General features: G+C 47.1%; 1 protein-coding gene across 7 annotated transcripts in view; it reads right to left on the bottom strand.

The window, feature by feature from the left end:
- Positions 1-14,233, bottom strand: part of GTF2IRD2 (GTF2I repeat domain containing 2) — a 74,918-nt gene that overhangs the window by 15,169 nt on the left and 45,516 nt on the right. For all 7 annotated transcript variants that reach the window (XM_034951445.3, XM_057302715.2, XM_008962658.6 and 4 more), the window contains exons 4-9: positions 13,632-13,751; positions 11,329-11,512; positions 11,132-11,160; positions 8,673-8,727; positions 8,257-8,300; positions 1,423-1,500 (exon numbers count right to left, since the gene is read on the bottom strand). In XM_034951445.3, coding sequence (XP_034807336.2) covers positions 1,423-1,500; positions 8,257-8,300; positions 8,673-8,727; positions 11,132-11,160; positions 11,329-11,512; positions 13,632-13,751 — 510 coding nt within the window. The remainder of the gene's footprint in view (positions 1-1,422; positions 1,501-8,256; positions 8,301-8,672; positions 8,728-11,131; positions 11,161-11,328; positions 11,513-13,631; positions 13,752-14,233) is intronic.

Raw genomic sequence — 14,233 nt, 5'->3', positions numbered from 1 at the left:
TCACGCCACTGCATTCCAGCCTGGGCGACAGAGCGAGACTCTGTCTAAAAAAAAACAAACAAAAAAAAACCATAAACCAATTAATTTCTCTGAGTTTCTCACATTCTGGATTTTACTGACTACATCCTTGTGGTGATGTTTTCATATGTGCCTGTATTCCATGCATCTCCTAAAAACTGCTGGTTAGATCTAAAGGCTGGATCAGACTTAGGTCTGATTGTTTTGTTTTGTTTTGTTGTTGTTTTGAGACAGAGTCTCACTCCAGCACCCAGGCTGGAGTGCAGTGGTGTGATCACAGCTCACTGCAGCCTTGACCTCCCAAACTCAAGCGATCTTCCCACCTCAGCCTTCCAAGTAGCTGGGGCTACAGGTGTGTGCCACCATGCCCGGCTACTTTTTGTATTTTTTGTAGAGACGGGGTCTCACCATGTTGCCCAGGCTGGTTTTGAACTCCTGGGCTCAAGTGATACACCTGCCTTGGCCTCCCAAAGTGCTGGGATTACAGGTATGAGACACTACACCTGGCCAGGTTTGATTTTTTTTTTTTTTTTGGAAGAATCCTTGACAAAGGTGGTGTGGTGTACTTCCTACTGGATACCGTCAGGAGACCAGTGACCAGTCAGTTCAGGAACTGTCAGTCAGGTCTGTCCATGATAAAGTCCCCATCAGACTTTTATAAAATGGTTTTAATGACCACTGACAATTATTGCCAAGATGCACTGCTTCATTAGGTGGTGCAAAATCATGACAGTCGTGACAATTTATGACTTCTTTTTAAAAGCCTTATGGGTCAGGTGTGGCGGCTCATGCCTGTAATCCCAGCATTTTGGGGGGCCAAGGTGAGTGGATCACCTGAGGTCAGGAGTTCGAGACCAGCCTGGCCAACATGGCGAAACCCCGTCTCTACTAATAATACAAAAAATTAGCCAGGCGTGGTGGCACACGCCTGTAATCCCAGCTCCTTGGGAGGCTGAGGCACAAGAATCATTTGAACCCAGGAGGCAGAATTTGCAGTAAGTGGAAATAGTGCCACTGAACTCCAGCTTGGGCAACAGAGTGAGATTCTGTCTCAAAAAAAAAAAAAAAAAGAGTATGTGCATTTAGCCCAGGCATGGTGGCTCACGCCTATAATCTCAGCACTTCTGGAGGCCAAGGCTGGAGGACTACTTAAGCCTAGGAGTTAGAGACCAGCTTGGGCAACAAGGTGAGACCTCATCTCTGTAAAAAAACAAACAAAAGAGTACATGGATTTAGGCTAAATAGAATCTATTTTATAATGTAGGATTATTTACTCTAAATGGCAGCATGCTAGATCCTAGGTAAACACACATGGGTGCTCGCCAGTTTTTCAGACAGGTAGTAATTAAAATCTTCCATCCCAAATAACTTTTGGGGAAGAAAATTATTATCAAACAGTATTACCTTGCATATTATATTGATAGTAATTAGGATCTTCTGATTCTTTCTTGACTGAGACAGCTTCTGCTTTCAGTGAAATGCCTTGGAATGTAATGGAAATTATAAAATTGTATGTTAGGTTAAGTTTGCCAACAAAGAAATACGACTAGCTAATATAAGTTGATTAATACAGCAATGTTACAATCAGCAAAAGAACTTGTAGCTCACTCACTATGAACAAATTTGACCTCTTGATACAAAAATAGAAATACTATAAATTAAAATAATATACATATAGAAAACATACATTTGTGTATTTATGTATGTTTATATAAAAATAATATCAATTGTAAAATCAATAGAAAAGGAAAGAAGGAAGGAGGGGACCGGGCACGGTGACTCACGCCTCCAATACCAGTACTTTGGGAGGCTGAGGCGGGCAGATCACTTGAGGTCAGGAGTTTGAGACCAACCTGGCTAACATGGTGAAACCCTGTCTCTACTAAAACTACAAAAATTAGCTGGGAGTGGTGGCGGACGCCTGTAGCCAGCCACATGGGAGGCTGAGGCAGGAGAATTGCTTGAACCTAGGAGGTGGAGGTTGCAGTGAGCTGAGATCGAGCCACTGCACTCCAGCTGGTTGACAAAGCGAGACTCCATCTCAAAAAAAAAAAAAAAAAAAGGAAGGAAGGAGAGGAGGATGAAGGAAGGCATCGTGAAGGCGGGAGAGCTTAGTTCTGGTTCTAGTCCTAGTTTTGGGAGATTTTCCCCTTCAGGGTGGCTGAATATCCACGTGCATTTACATGAAATGCTGTGAAGATTCTTCTGTCATGAAGCCTGAACTGACATATATAATCTTTTTTATTTTATTATTATTTTTTTTTTGAGACAGAGTCTCACTCTGTTGCCCAGGCTGGAGTGCAGTGGCATGATCTCGGCTCACTGCAACATCCACCTCCCAGGTTCAAGCGACCCTCCTGCCTCAGCCTCCCAAGTGACCCACGCCACCATGCCTGGCTAATTTTTGTATTTTCAGTAAAGACGGGGTTTCACCATGTTGGCCGGGCTGGTCTCAAACTCCTGACCTCAGGTGATCCACCCACCCACCTTGGTCTCTCAAAGTGCTGGGATTACAGGCATAAGCCACCGTGCCCGGCTAGGCACTTATAATCTTAACTTACTCACTATAATGGAATGGATTTCAAAACCTGGAGAAGCCACATCAGTACAACCTAACGCCTTTATCAGAGAAGGGTGCGGTTGGCTGCAAAAATTAGCTCAAGACCTCTCCCATCCCAGGATGTACATCCCTTTGCAATGTGACTCTCCCATGCGTCTTTTCTAGAAGTAAAGTCTGTTTCTCTGCCATTTTGTTATTATTTTTTGAGACAGAGTCTTGCTCTGTTGCCCAGTGGAGTGCAGTGGCATGATCATGGCTCACTGCAACCTCTGTCTCCTGGGCTCAAGCGATCCTCCTGTCTCAGCCTCCTGAGTAGCTGACTATAGGCATGCATCACCATGCCTGCCTAATTTTTGTATTTTTTGTAGACATGAGGTTTCACCATGTTACTCAGGCTGGTCTCGAACTCCTGGACTCAAGCAATTTGCCTGCCTTGGCCTCCCAAAATGTTGGGATTACAGCTGTAAACCACGGCGCCAGGCCATTCTCTGCCCTTTAAATCTGGCCCTGGCTGTGTGACTTGCTTTGGTCAATGGGACATCAGCAGATGGGATGCAAAGAGAGGCTTGAGAAGAGCTTGATCATCTATGCCTGCTGCTTCTAGAACCTCATCACCATGGGAGCCAGCCTAGGGTGCCTCCAAAGGGTATGAGGCCATGAGGAGAGAGACCCTGATGTCCCAGCCGGGGCCTCAGACACACAGCCATCCGGCCCTTGCTGAGCCAGTCCAGCCAACACACAGAAATGTAGGAAAGACTAAATATTCCATTCCATTCCATTGGAGCCCTTCCCCTTCTCTTTCCAGCCCAGGCTGGAGTGCAATGGCATGATCTTGGCTCACTGCAGCCTCCACCTCCCAGGTTCAAGTGATTCTGCTGCCTCAGCCTCCCAAGTAGCTGGGACTACAGATGCGCACCACTACGCCTGGCTAATTTTTGTATGTTTAGTGGAGACAAGGTTTCACCACGTTGGCCAGGCTGGTCTCCAACTCCTGACCTCAGGTGATCCGCCTGCCTTGGCCTCCCAAAGTGCTGGGATTGCAGGCGTGAGCCACCACACCCAGCCTCATTTCAGGGGTACTTTTAAATACAGCAATAGATGACTGATACTAAAATGTACATGTAATTTAACCATGAATGTTTGTGATAGCAAAACAAAAATACTGTGGCATAGCTTGGGGTTCATTGTTTAACATAATTTATAAGTTCTGAGGGGTCGTCTGAAAACCTTTAACAGCTCTGTTGGTATAAGGATAGTGAAGCTAAACATTTAAAAATCTGATTTTCAGCTGGGGACAGTGGCTCAGACCTGTAATCCCAGCACTTTGGGAGGCTAAGGTGGGCAGATCATTTAAGGTCAGGAGTTCGAGACTAGCCTGAACAACAGGGTGAAACCCCGTCTCTATTAAAAATACAAAAACCAGCCAGGCGTGGTGGTGGGCACCTGTAATCCCAGCTACTCGGAAGGCCGAAGCAGGAGAATCGCTTGAACCCGGGGGGTGGAAGTTGCAGTGAGCTGAGATCACACCACTGTACTCCAGTCTGGGCGACAGCGAGACTCTGTCTCAAGAAAAGAAAAAAAATTGGCCTGGTGCGGTGGCTCATGTCTGTAATCCTAGCACTTTGGGAGGCTGAGGAGGGTGGATTGCCTGAGTTCAGGAGTTTGAGACCAGCCTGGGCAACACGGTGAAACCCCGTCTCTACTAAAATACAAAAAAATTAGCCAGGTGTGACGGCGTGCACCTATGATTCCAGCTACTCAGGAGGCTGAGACAGGAGAATCACTTGAACCTGGGAGGCAGAGGTTGCAGTGAGCTGAGATCGTGCCACTGCACTCCAGCCTGGCAAGACAAGAAAGAAAGAAAGAAAGAAAGGAAGGAAGGAAGGAGAGAAAGAAAGAAAGAAGGAAAGAAAGAAAGAAGGAAAGAAAGAAAGAAAGAAAGAAAGAAAGAAAGAAAGAAAGAAAGAAAGAAAGAAAGAAGGAAAGAGAAAGAAAATAAATTAAAACCAGGGAGATGGTTTGTTTTTGTAGCAAATGCTACACACATATCACAAGAAATAAGGACCAATTGAGGACCAGCTCTCAGGAGCCTGCTGGCAGCTGGTAGCAATCCATATCGCTTTATAAAGTCTACAGTAGGAAGTTTTGTGAATAAGGAAGCATATTTTTGTTCAAATGAAACCAAATCTCCAACAAAGGCACGTGAGAATCACAGATCTAGCCCAACAGCTGGTGAGGAAGGAAACTCGGCCCCTGGGGACACTGATCACTTCTCACTCTCACCCCCTTCATCTTCCCAGGTTCTTTCTTTTTTCTTTTCTTTTTGAGACAGAGTCTTGCTCTGTCACCCAGGCTGGAGTGCAGTGGTGCCATCTTGGCTCACTGCAACCTCCGCCTCCTGGGTTCAAGCAACTGTCCTGCCTCAGCCTCCTGAGTAGCTGGGATTACAGGCATGCACCACCACGCCCAGCTCATTTTTGTATTTTCAGTAGACATGGGGTTTCACCATGTTGGCCAGGCTGGTCTCGAACTCCTGACTTCAGGTGATCCGCCCACCTTGGCCTCCCAAATTGCTGGCATTATGGGCATGAGCCACCGTGCCTGGCCTCATCTTCCCAGTCTGTATGTGGAGCCTGTGGCTTGGGGTATTCTTTTAATTCTCTGTGACCAGGTAAGACACAGGCAGAAGATAGCTGAGCTCTGAAAACATCCAAGGCTAATATTGAGTGGGCAAGAGTTTGAGGCCTGTCACGTCAGAAACGAGACCAAGATTCCACAGCTGACCTGTGCTCACAGCTGAATTGTGCTGAGCTGAAATACTGCGCCCGTTTCTTTCCATTCAACTTGTCTTGGTTTGACCTAGAACCACACTGCACAGGAGAAGCACCATTTTTTGTTCAGACTCTCATCTGAAGCTGGAGCTTCTGCTAAGCACTTGTTTGCATGGGAGTGGAAGGGGACATGTGCACCCACAGTTGTGGCGAAAAGATCCTTGGGTGTGACAAAGGAGGAGGTGGGCCAAGGAGACCCATCCACTGTGTCCCTGGACCCTCCCAAGGAATCCCAGGAACTGCGAAGCATAAACCACATCTTCACTGTCTTAGAGACGCTGCTGTCCTTCCTTCATTTTACTCATGCTAAAGGCTCTATTTTTCTTTTTTCTAGAACTTTCTTTCTTTCCTTTTTTTCTGAGACAGAGTTTCACTCTGTCACCCAGGCTGGAGTGCAATGGCGCAGTCTCGGCTCACAGCAAACTCTGCCTCCTGGGTTCAAGCGATTCTCCTGTCTCAGCCTCCCAAGTAGCTGGGATTACAGGCGTGCGTGGTGACGCCTAATTTTTGTATTTTTAGTAAAGACGGGGCTTCACCATGTTGGCTAGACTGGTCTCAAACTCCTGACCTCAGGTGATCTGCCTGCCTCCGCTTCCCAAAGTGCTGGGATTACAGGCGTGAGCCACTAGACCCAGCCAGATCTTTGTTTCTTAATACAGAATATTGTTTTTCTTTTGGATTATGATTATTATTTTTTGAAGCCAGGGTCTCGCTCTGTCACCCAGGCTGGAGTGCAGTGGTGCAATCATGGCTCACTCCAGCCTTTATCTCCTGGGCCCAAGTGATCCTCCAACCTCAGCCTCCCAAGTAGCTGGGATTATAAGTGCGTGCTACGATGTCTGGCTAATTTTTTATTTATAAATATTTTTTGTAGAGACAGGGTCTCGCTCTGTTGCCCAGGCTGGTCTCAAATTCCTGGACTCAGGCGATCCTCCTGCTTCAGCCTCCCAAAGTGCTGAGATTACAGGCGTGAACCTTTCAACTTTTAATGCTTTCAGTATTTTCCCATGCTTTGATTGAACACTTGGGTTTTAAATTATTTTTGTTGTTGTTGTTTCTTTTTGAGACAGAGTCTTGCTCTGTCACCCAGGCTAGAATGCAGGGGTGTGATCTCGGCTGACTGCAACCTCTGCCTCCTGGGTTCAAGCGATTCTTGTGCCTCAGCCTCCTGAGTAGCTGGGATTACAGGCGCCTGCCAGGATGCCCAACTAATTTTTTGTATTTTTAGTAGAGACAGTGTTTCACCATGTTGGCCAGGCTGGTCTCAAACTCCTGACCTCAAGTGATCCGCCCACCTTGGCCTCCCAAATTGCTGGGATTACAGGTGTGAGCCACTACACCCGGCCTAAGTTTTTTTTTTTTTAATCTTAACCTGTTAACATTTTTCCTCTAATTAATGCTGGTTTTCTTTTATTGAGGAGTGAGGAGAAGCAAGAATGGGGTCAATCCCATTGAAGAGGGATTTTTTTTCCAGTATACACTGTCATAGTAATGTACCTATATTGTAAAACATTTAGAAATGACAGAAAAGTCCAAAAAAGCAGTAGTATATGTCCAAAAATGAAAACACTGCTCTATTTGTGAGTCAAGTAATAATTCCAAATTTATATTCAAAATGTTTTACTCATTTCAAATTCAGGTTCTAATTCAACTATAAATAAAATAATATTCTGTCCAAAAGTATGTGTATTTAATAACATCTTAGTCCCCATTATGTACTGAATTAGAAGGCTCCCTCTCTCTCTCTCTTTTTTTTTTTTTTTTTTTTGAGGCACCATCTCTCTCTGTCACCCAGGCCAGAGTGCAGTGGTACCACTACAGCTCACTGCAGCCTCGACCTCCTGGGCTTAAGCGATCCTCCCACCTCAGCCTCCTGAGTAGCTAGGATCACAGGCATGCACCACCATTTTTTATATGTTTTGCAGAGATGAAGTCTCGCCATGTTGCCCAGGCTGGTCTTGAACTCCGGGGTTCAAGCAATTTGCCTGCCTCGGCCTCCCAAGGTGTTGGAGTTACAGTCGTGAGCCCCGACACCCTGCCAAGGCTTGTTTTCTAGATATTTGAGTAAAATAATGGTTCTTCTGCAAATGAGGCTCCACTGAGGTTAATTCATGCCCTGGTCTTTATTTATTTATTTATTTGATAAAACAAAAGAAAGGTGTCAAATGATAACCTGCTAGATACTTGGTTCTTTTTTTTGTTTTTTTTTTGTTTGTTTTTGTTTTTGTTTTTTTTGGACACAGAATCTCACTCTGTAGCCCAAGGTGGAGTGCAGTGGTGCGATCTTGGCTCACTGCAACCTCCACCTCCCGGGCTCAAGCAATTCTCATGCCTCAGCCTCCCAAGTAGCTGGGACTACAGGCGCACACGACCATGCCCAGCTAATTTTTTGTATTTTAGTAGAGACAGGGTTTTACTACGTTGGCCAGGATGGTCTTGAACTCCTGAGCTCAGGCGATCTGTCCGCCTCAGCCTCCCAAAGTGCTGGGATTACAGGCGTGATCCACCGTGCCCAGCCTTGTTTGTTTTTTTGAGACAGGGTCTTGCTCTGTCACCCAGGCTGGAGTGCAGTGGCACCATTTCAGCTCACTGCAGCCTCAGCCTCCCAGGTCCAAGCAATTCTCCTGCCTCAGCCTCCCTGGTAGCTGGGATTACAGGCACGCACAGCCACGCCTGGCTAATTTTTGTATTTTTAGGAGAGACGGGGTTTCACCATGTTGGCCAGGCTGGTCTTGAACTCCTGACCTCAAGTGATCCGCCTGCCTCGGCCTCCCAAAGTGCTGGGATTACAGGCGTGAGCTACCACGCTTGGCCAATACTTGATTCTAAAAGCATCTTGGTACCCACCAGAATCTTCCATGGGTTCAGTTTTCACATTGATGGGGCCGCAGCTGCAAGGAGAAGGGAACCCTGGTCAGATGGGCAGGGTGAGGACCAGGCACAGATGCCTGGACACGATGAGCTCAAATGCCCTGGATCTCCGCAGCACCAAATCCCCCTCCGCCCCTCAATCAAATGCAACAATGCCTCCATTTTAACATTAACGTTCTTAATAAGTTGTTCCCAAATTAAACGTGTCTACTGAAAATAGTCTTCTAATTCCAAAGGTCCTTTTGGACAAAGAATAGGATAGAAAATAAGGAAGGGAAGAAGCACATTAACCCTTTACACTCCACTTAAATGCTGTAAGGAGGCCTTTCTGTCATCCAAAAACGAACACTGTGCATAGTTGTGGATTTTGGTTGCTGTGATTTATCTTTTACCTTTCACTTGGTGATACTATGGATCTCTCAGCATCTGTTACCATCCCAGGGCCACCTGTGGAGGAATGAAAAAACACACACCAGCCCCTTTTAGCACCTCGGAAAATGACTAACATCCAAAGGCATAGAAATTGACAGCAAATACACAGAAAACGGAACTCCCAGATCGAAGCCAACGTGGAAAAGTCATCGAGAGAGAAACTGACTCAAAGCAGCCCCTGTGTTCCGGGGCCATTTGTGTGGGCAGGATGGGGGTTACCGAGGAGTGTTTTGGGGCCAGAGCACGGTCATGCGGCCGAGCCTCAGCTCACCAGCTGGGCTGCCTCCAGCAACTCACTAAACCTCCCTCTGCCTCCGCTTCCTTGTGAACACGGTGGTTGTGGGAGGATTCATGAATATACGCAAAATGACTAGAACAGTGCCTGCATGTTGTAAGCACTAAGTTAGAGCTGCTATGACACGAGCTCCCCCTTGATCTGTGGTTTTGCGGTCCTCGGTTTGCTCCCCAAGGTCAACCAAAGTCTGCAAAGAGTAAACGGAAAATTCCAGAAATAATTCAGAAGTTTGAAATCCACGTTGTTCTGAGCAGCGTGATGAAGTGTCGTGCCGTCCCGCCTGGGACGTGACTCATCCCTTTGTCCTGCAATCCACGCTGTCTACACTACTCTCCCACTAGTCACTGAGTAGCTGGCTCTGTTATCAGACTGACAGTCCTGGGAAGGCCAGGGTGCTTGTGCTCAAGTCACCTTTATTTGACTTCATAATAGCCCCAAAGTGCAAGAGTAGTAATGAGGGCATATTGTTATAATCATTTTATTTTATCTTTAGTTATTGCTGTTAATCTCCTACTTTGCTTGATTTATTGATTTATTTACTGAGATGGATCTTGCTCTGTTGCCTGGGCTGGAGTGCAGTGGCACGATCTCGGCTCACTGCAACGTCTGCCTCCCGGGTTTAAGCAATTCTCCCGCCTCAGCCTCCCAAGTAGCTGGGACTACAGGCCTGCACCACCACGCCCGGCTAATTTTTGTATTTTCAGTAGAGACAGGGTTTCACCATGTTGGCCAGGCTGGTCTCAAACTCCTAACCTCAGATCATCCACCTGCCTCGGCCTCCCAAAGTGTTGGGATTACAGGCGTGAGCCACCACGCCTGGCCTGTGCTTGATTTATAAATTAAACTTTCTCTTAGGTATGTATGGCTAGGGAAAAACATAGTATATGAAGGGTTCTGTATTACCCATGGGTCCAGGCATCCACTGGGGGTCTTGGAGCATATTCCCCGAGGATAAGGGGGGACCACTGTATTATTGTTTTTCTATGATGATGATACAAGTCAGTTGGGACAACAATCCATGGCCACCTGCCACCCTGCCCCTCTCATTTGTCCTTTAATGTGAGTTAGAGGATGACAGGAACTCACCATCCCTCCCGAAACAGACTTTCCACTGTGTTTAGTCCCTGGCTAAGAAGAACTGAAGCATGTCATACACCCAGCAGGTGCCTTGTGAACTGTGCCACCCCCCACCCCTGCCGTCTCCTTACTCCACCTAGGCAGTCTCAGCAAGACATCTTCTTTTATTCTTCTTTCTTTATTTATTTTTGAGGCACAGTCTCATTTTGTCACCCAGGCTGGAGTGCGGTGGCACAATCTTGGCTCACTGCAAACTCTACATCTTGGGTTCAAGCGATTCTCCTGCCTCAGCCTCCTGAGTAACTGGGATTACAGGCACCCGCCACCATGCCTGGCTAACTTTGGTATTTTTTAGTAGGGATGGGGTTTTCACCATGTTGACTAGGCTGGTCTCGAACTCCTGACCTCAAGTGATCTGCCCACCTCTGCCTCCCAAAGTGCTGGGATTACAGGTGTGAGCCACTGCGTCCGGCCAATTTTTTTTTTTAAATAGCTACAAATGTATTTTTCTTTTTAAAAAAAAAATTCTTTATTTCTTCTAAAAAAAAAAAAGGTGGGGGATACATGTGCAGAACGTGCAGGTTTGTTTCCTAGGCACATGTGTGCCACGATGGCTTGCTGCACCTATTGGCCCGTCCTCTAAGTTCCCTCCCCTCACACAAATTCAAGTTTTGTTTTTTTTTTTTGAGACGGAGTCTTGCTCAGTCGCCCAGGCTGGAGTGCAGTGGCGCGATCTCCGCTCACTGCAAGCTCCACCTCCCGGGTTCACGCCATTCTCCTGCCTCAGACTCCCAAGTAGCTGGGACTACAGGCGCCCGCCACCACGCCCGGCTAATTTTTTTGTGTGTTTTTAGTACAGACTGGGTTTCACCGTGTTAGCCAGGATGGTCGCGATCTCCTGACCTTGTGATCCACCTGCCTCAGCCTCCCAAAGTGCTGGGATTACAGGTGTGAGCCATCACGTCTGGCCCCCAATTCAAGTTTTAATGAAGAAGAAGTGGTTCAGCAGCTCAGAAGAGCCACCAAACCTGAGAAGCTGTCACTTACCCAGCTGACTCTCTGGTCCTAGGAAGGGTCTGCAAGAAAAGCAACACCGTTACCCAGCATGGACAAATGAAAAAAGCATGACACATCTGAACAGTCAGCTCTGAAACGCAGCAGGCGGGATGCATGAGTGAATTAAAATTAGGCTATCCGTTTCATCTTTAAATGAACTGAGGGGGCGGGGGTGCAGAGTGTGTCACCTATTTATGATGAATGAAATCCCTGCTTTGTTCTCCAAAATCCATTTCAGGGTTGCAAGGTCGTAATTCTCAGGGTGTTGAAAGGCAACGCCTTCCGGAAGCCCCTGCACTACCACAGCCGACTGGTCTCGCAGCATCTTCTCATAGGGAACAGGCACCATCACTGTCGTCCCTAAGGCTTTACCTACAAGAAGACGCAAACGTCTTTGGATGGTGTGAACCTAACGTTCTACCAGTTTTTTTTTTTGTTTTGTAGAAACAGAGTCTCACTCTGCCACCCAGGCTGGAGTGCAATGGCAAGATCTCGGCTCGCTGCAACCTCCGCCTCCTGGGTTCAAACAATTCTCCTGCCTCAGCCTCCCGAGTAGCTGGGACTACAGGCACACACCACCATGCCCAGCTAATTTCTTTTGTATTTTAGTAGAGATGAGGTTTCACCATGTTGCCCAGACTGGTCTCGAACGGCTGAGCTCAGGCGATCTACCCACCTTAGCCTGCCAAAGTGCTAGGATAACAGGCGTGAGCCACTGAGCCCAGCCTAGTTTTTTTTGTTTTTGTTTTTGTTTTTAATTAAGAGACAGGGTCTCGACTGGGCTCACTGCAACCTCTGCCTCCTGGGTTCAAGCAATTCTCCTGCCTCTGCCTCCTGAGTAGCTGGGATTACAGCCACCTGCCACCATGCCCGACTAATTTTTGTATTTTTAGTAGAGACGGAGTTTCACTATGTTGGCCAGGCTGGTCTCGAACTCTTGATCTCAGGTGATCCACCCACCTCAGCCTCCCAAGTAGCTGGTGTGAGTCACCGCGCCCGGCCTGTTATCTAGCTTTTTAAAACACTGCAAAGGATTTTTGAAAATTATTTTTATTTTATTTTGTAGAGACAGGGTCTTACTATGTTGCTCAGTCTGGTCTCAAACTCCTGGGCTCAAATGATCCTCCCACCTTAGCCTCCCAAGTAGCTGGGATTACAGGCTCAAGCCACCATGCCCAGCGTATTTTTTTTTAAATTCTCATCTTCATGCCTATGGAAAGACATGGGTAGGTGGAGTGACAACTGAGGGGTGAGGGAGGTGACTGAGCCAACATTGACTGTCTTTAGCAATACACTGGCCTTGATGCGGGGCTCTCTAAAATGGGATCAAAGAAGAAAGAGTGATCAATACAGAAGTTTCCACAGAGCAGAAGATCCAAGATCCACATCATCTTCTATAAGAACACTTAATCTGGTAATTAAGAACTGGTGGGCCGGGCGCGGTGGCTCACACCTGTAATCCCAGCACTTTGGGAGGCCAAGGTGGGCGGATCACGAGGTCAGGAGATCGAGACCATTCTGGCTAACACAATGAAACCCCGTCTCTACCAAAAAATACAAAAAATGTTAGCCGGGCGCGGTGGCGGGTGCCTGTAGTCCCAGCTACTTGGGAGACTGAGGCAGGAGAATGGTGGGAACCCGAGAGGCGGAGCTTGCAGTGAGCCGAGATTGAGCCACTGCACTCCAGCCCGGGCAACAGAGCGAGACTCTGCCTCAAAAAAAAAAAAGAACTGGTGGCCAGGCACGGTGGCTCACACCTGTAATCTCAGCATTTTGGGAGGCCGAGGCAGGAGGATCACCTGAGGTCAGGAGTTCGAGACCAACCTGGCCAACATGGCAAAACCCCATCTCTACTAAACATACAAAAATTAGCTGGGCAAGGTGGTGGGCACCTGTAATCCCAGCTACTTAGGAGGCTGGGGTGGGAGAATCGCTTGAACCCAGGAGGCAGAGTTTACAGTGAGCTGAGATTGTGCCAATGCACTTCAGCCTGGGTGTCAGAGCAAGACTCCTCTCAGAAAAAAAAAAAAAAAAAAGAACTAGCTCCTCGCTTGATAAGCATATGGGTTTTGAAATGTTCAAACATTCTAAGTAGTCATGGCAATAAGACTGTCTGTGACACTGTCCTACTCCTGGGTGAACCACTTAGAGAATTCATGCTTGGCTGGGCGCGGTGGTTCACGCCTATAATCCCAGCATTTTGGGAGGCCAAGGCAGGCGGATCACAAGGTGAGGAGTTTGAGACCAGCCTGGCCAACATGGTGAAACCCCATCTCTACTAAAAATACAAAAATTAGCCGGGTGTGGTGGTGGGCCCCTGTAATCCCAGCTACTTGGGAGGCTAAGGCAGGAGAATTGCTTGAACCCAGGAGGCGGAGGTTGCAGTGAGCCGAGACCGCACCACTGCACTCCAGCCTGGGTGGCAGAGCAAGACTCCATCTCAAAAAAAAAAAAAAAAAAAAAAAGAATTCATGCTTAAAGTGAACGTTACCATAACAAAAGCAGAAATAGTCCTCCACTGCCTTCCTGAGTATTTCCGTTTCGCCCGAGTGGACCTGCATCCCGTTCACAGGGCAGGGAGGTTTCACCTCACACAGTCCCTCTGCAACGCCTGCAAATGGATGATTGGCATTAGGTCAGTTTCTAAGCATTTGTGCTGTACACTTCCGTACTTTGTTTCTGGTATTGAAAGAAAAAAGGGGAAAAAAGTGAATAAATATAAAACAAGATCTTTTAAAGAAAAACAAGAAAAAATGGTATTTATGATAAACAGGCTAAAGAACTATAAAAAAATCAACATATAAAGAAATAGTAGTAGTTTAAGGAAATTATTATTTTTAGAGACAGGGTTTCACTCTGCTGCCCAGGCTGGAGTGCAGTGGGATGATCGAAGTTCCCGGCAGCCTCAAATTTCTGGGCTTAAGCAGTCCTCCCACCTCGGCCTCCAGGAGTGCCCCATCACACCTGGCTAACTTCTAAATTTTTTTTAGAGATGGGATCTCACTATGTTGCCCAGGCTGGCCTCTAACTCCTGGCCTCAAGTGATCCTCCCATCTCAGCCTCCCAAAGTGTTGGGATTACAGGCGTAAGGCA

This window comes from Pan paniscus, chromosome 6, assembly GCF_029289425.2.
Source record: "Pan paniscus chromosome 6, NHGRI_mPanPan1-v2.0_pri, whole genome shotgun sequence".
NCBI lineage: Eukaryota > Metazoa > Chordata > Mammalia > Primates > Hominidae > Pan > Pan paniscus.
Note: the sequence above shows the minus strand (reverse complement) of the source record. Positions and strands in the feature narration are given on the sequence as shown.